General features: G+C 34.0%; 1 protein-coding gene across 1 annotated transcript; it reads right to left on the bottom strand.

The window, feature by feature from the left end:
* Positions 1 to 682: 682 nt before the first annotated feature.
* On the bottom strand, positions 683 to 1,417 carry LOC109241706. The gene is made up of 2 exons (XM_019408471.1): positions 1,275 to 1,417; positions 683 to 941 (listed from the first exon to the last, which is right to left on the bottom strand). The coding sequence occupies exons 1-2, from the start codon at positions 1,415 to 1,417 to the stop codon at positions 683 to 685; spliced, it is 402 nt and encodes a 133-aa protein (XP_019264016.1).
* Between the last annotated feature and the right edge of the window lie 1,634 nt (positions 1,418 to 3,051).

The raw sequence follows: 3,051 nt of genomic DNA, 5'->3' as shown, positions 1-3,051 counted from the left end.
TAAAACAAGTGATGACCTTTTGGGTCATCACACATTTCCTCATTATGCTAAGATTAATAGCAGGTATGCTATTAGTAGATCTTCCTAGCAATCCTCTGTAGAACCCCACTATTTCTTGTTCAATACCTTCCGGATTGTTGATCAGTCTTCCATTCTCATCTGTTAGGAATTTGATCTGATTCTGTGCTACTCTCCCTTTCATGCTTGCAAAGAAAAAGGCTGTAATGGAATCGCCCAATTGAAGCAATTGGATTCTAGATCTTCGTTTATAAATGATTTCCTCTACTTTACTCCACTTCTCCAGTTGCTTCTTTGTGTTTCTCTCTGATTCAAACATATCAGCTGTTGTTATAGTGGTTCTCATATGTGCTTGTATGTTGGCTAAATCTTTCCTTAATTGTTGCACCTTGTTTGTTGTACTGGCAAACTCCTTCTTGTTCAGACTCTTAAGGGCTACTTTGATACTTTTCAGATTGCACCAGACATCTTTCAGACTTCTATTATCGTTGTTTCATCTGTCTCTAATTATACTTTCAAACTCTGGATGTTCATCAAGACAATTGAAAAACTTAAAAGGCCTCCCTTTATGTTCCATTTTTACTTCCAGCTCTATACACAATGGAGAGTGATCAGAAAACTGAGGATCCATCACATAAACTTGCATTGGTGGCATGTTCATCATCTAGTGTGCATTGACAATGGCTCTGTCAATTTTGTTATAAACATGGCTATTTGTCCATGTATATGATCTACCCACAGTTCTAAGTTCATTCAATCTGCAATCCTCCATTAGAGACCTAAAATCTTTGATCTCATTTTCCTGTACTACTGTACCATTTATTCTATCTTCAATGTCCATTACTGCATTAAAATCCCCCATGATTAGCCAGGAGTTAGTCATCTGAGAGTCTATTCTCCTTAATGCTTCCCACATGTCACACCTATGTGCAATAGCATGCAATCCATAAATAACTGTAAAAGCAAATTATTTGCTAGAACTGCTATTTTTAACTATGTCATGGATGTACTGAGTATGAGTATGAATCAAAGTGAACTGAATACTATTTGTATCCCATAGAATCCATATTCTCCCTTTCTCATTAGCTGATCTATTTGAACACCAACTCCAACCTGGTGCACATTTATTAATGATCTCCTTTTCTTTATTATTCTGCACTCTATGCTCCAACCTGGTGCACATTTATTAATGATCTCCTTTTCTGTGTTAATTTCATTAGCATATTGCTCGATCCTACAGAATTTATCGAAATCACTGGTGTTCCTTTTCGCAACTTAGGGCTACTACTTGTGAATCAATTTCACAATTCCTCCCCAGATTTCCACTTCTACTTTCTGATGCTATGAATTCAGCTAGCTGAACCTTTGTTACCATCTTCTTTGGCCGTCCTCTCCCCATTTCCGATCAGCACAGGATAGCATGCAAACAATCGTGCGCCGAGAGAGAAAGTCTAGAGAGATTTCTTATTTTTGTTCAAAGATTTATTCATGCTCTATTACCGTTTAATCAGTAAATTTATCAGTGGTTTAAGGCGGACGAAGTAAATATTATCTGGTGAAGTGTTTAGTACCCGTTTGAAAAAAATATTACTTTTTTCGAAAATTTTTTACTTTTTCCGAATCAGTGTTCGGTCGGCCATGAAAAATTTAGATTTCACTTGATGCTAAATTTCAGAATTTTTGAAAATTTGAAAAACTCCAAAAAGTTTTTTTTCAAGATTTTCGCTTCAAATCACTCACAAAAATTTGAAAATAGCTCCAAATTGGATTCATCTTCAAATACAATTCTAATTTTTAAATACCATTTTTACTTGATTTTTTTTTTTTTTACTTTTTTCAAAATTTTATAATTTTTATGTCCAAACGTCCACTAAGACTTCTAAAAAATTTTGATTTGTTTTTCCATCCATTAAATTTTCACGTTTTACTTTTTAGGAAGAGCCTAGTAGCTCATTATACTCGAAAAAGACATTGCGATGAATGTGTGACTAATGAAGTGATGGTGCCCAACTGATAAATTTAAGGTGGAGCCCACATGGGAAAAATAGTAAAAATAGCACGGGCTAGCCAGTTTTCGGATTGGCCATTCAAAAATAGCCAGCGCTTGCAAAGTCATTGAAAAATTACCACAATTTAGCTGCAACACGGGAAGTTCCAGCATAATATACTGGAGATTGTTGCACCTGTGTATAAATTTCCAACATATTATGCTGGAACTCCAACACGCGGAAAGTTCTAGCAATCTCCAGTATATTATGTTGGACCGGTATATTATACTGGAACTCCAGCATAAGTATACTAGATAATATATTGGAGTTCCAATATGCTTATACTGGAGTATTTTTCCGGATTTTGAATAGTGTTTTCGTTCAGATTTATCTTTACATGAAAAATGGCTAAATTTCGATTACTTTTGGAAATTGTGGCTATTTTTGAATGACCACTTGTAAATCTGGCTATTTTTGAATTTCTCCCGAAAAAATAACCTTGAAAAAGACAATTGAACGCGTGAGACAGCAAACTAAAGTAGGCCCACTGGTTCTAGGGATGGACGTTCAGCCAGTTCGGATTGGATATGAGAGTTTTGGTTTGGATTTTCGATTTTCGGATTGAAGAAATGACAATCCAAATAAGTTCGAATTGGATCGGATATTTTAAGTTCGGTCTCAGATTAATCGATTTGGATATAATGGATATTCGGTTTTGAGCGTATAAATTGAGATGTTTCTACTCTTTATAAAAATGAATATCCAAATGAAATACTCATGTTAAATTACATGAAAAGTTCCTCATTCTTGCCGCAATCATCCAAATAAAGTATTCAAGTAATAAAATTATTGTAAAATAATACAACAAAGATATTAATACGGTCGATAAGAAGTAGCAATAATAAAATCATGTCAAATAAAAAATATTCTAATAGTAACTTAGTAAGTAATATTGAATATATTAGATAATATCTAATGGGTAGGGTATTGAGCTTATTACTATTGGCATATGGATAATGGACTAAATATAAAGTATAAAAATTTT

The sequence above is a fragment of the Nicotiana attenuata genome, unplaced genomic scaffold, assembly GCF_001879085.1.
Source record: "Nicotiana attenuata strain UT unplaced genomic scaffold, NIATTr2, whole genome shotgun sequence".
NCBI lineage: Eukaryota > Viridiplantae > Streptophyta > Magnoliopsida > Solanales > Solanaceae > Nicotiana > Nicotiana attenuata.
This window is presented reverse-complemented; position numbering and strand designations above follow the sequence as displayed.

Excerpts from the sequence above, each read along its gene's own strand:
- LOC109241706 (XM_019408471.1), bottom strand. The coding sequence starts at position 1,417 with ATGGGGAGAGGACGGCCAAAGAAGATGGTAACAAAGGTTCAGCTAGCT. Across the intron at positions 942-1,274 it reads AGTTGCGAAAAGGAACACCA|GTGTGACATGTGGGAAGCAT; the intron begins GTGATTTCGATA and ends TATTGCACATAG.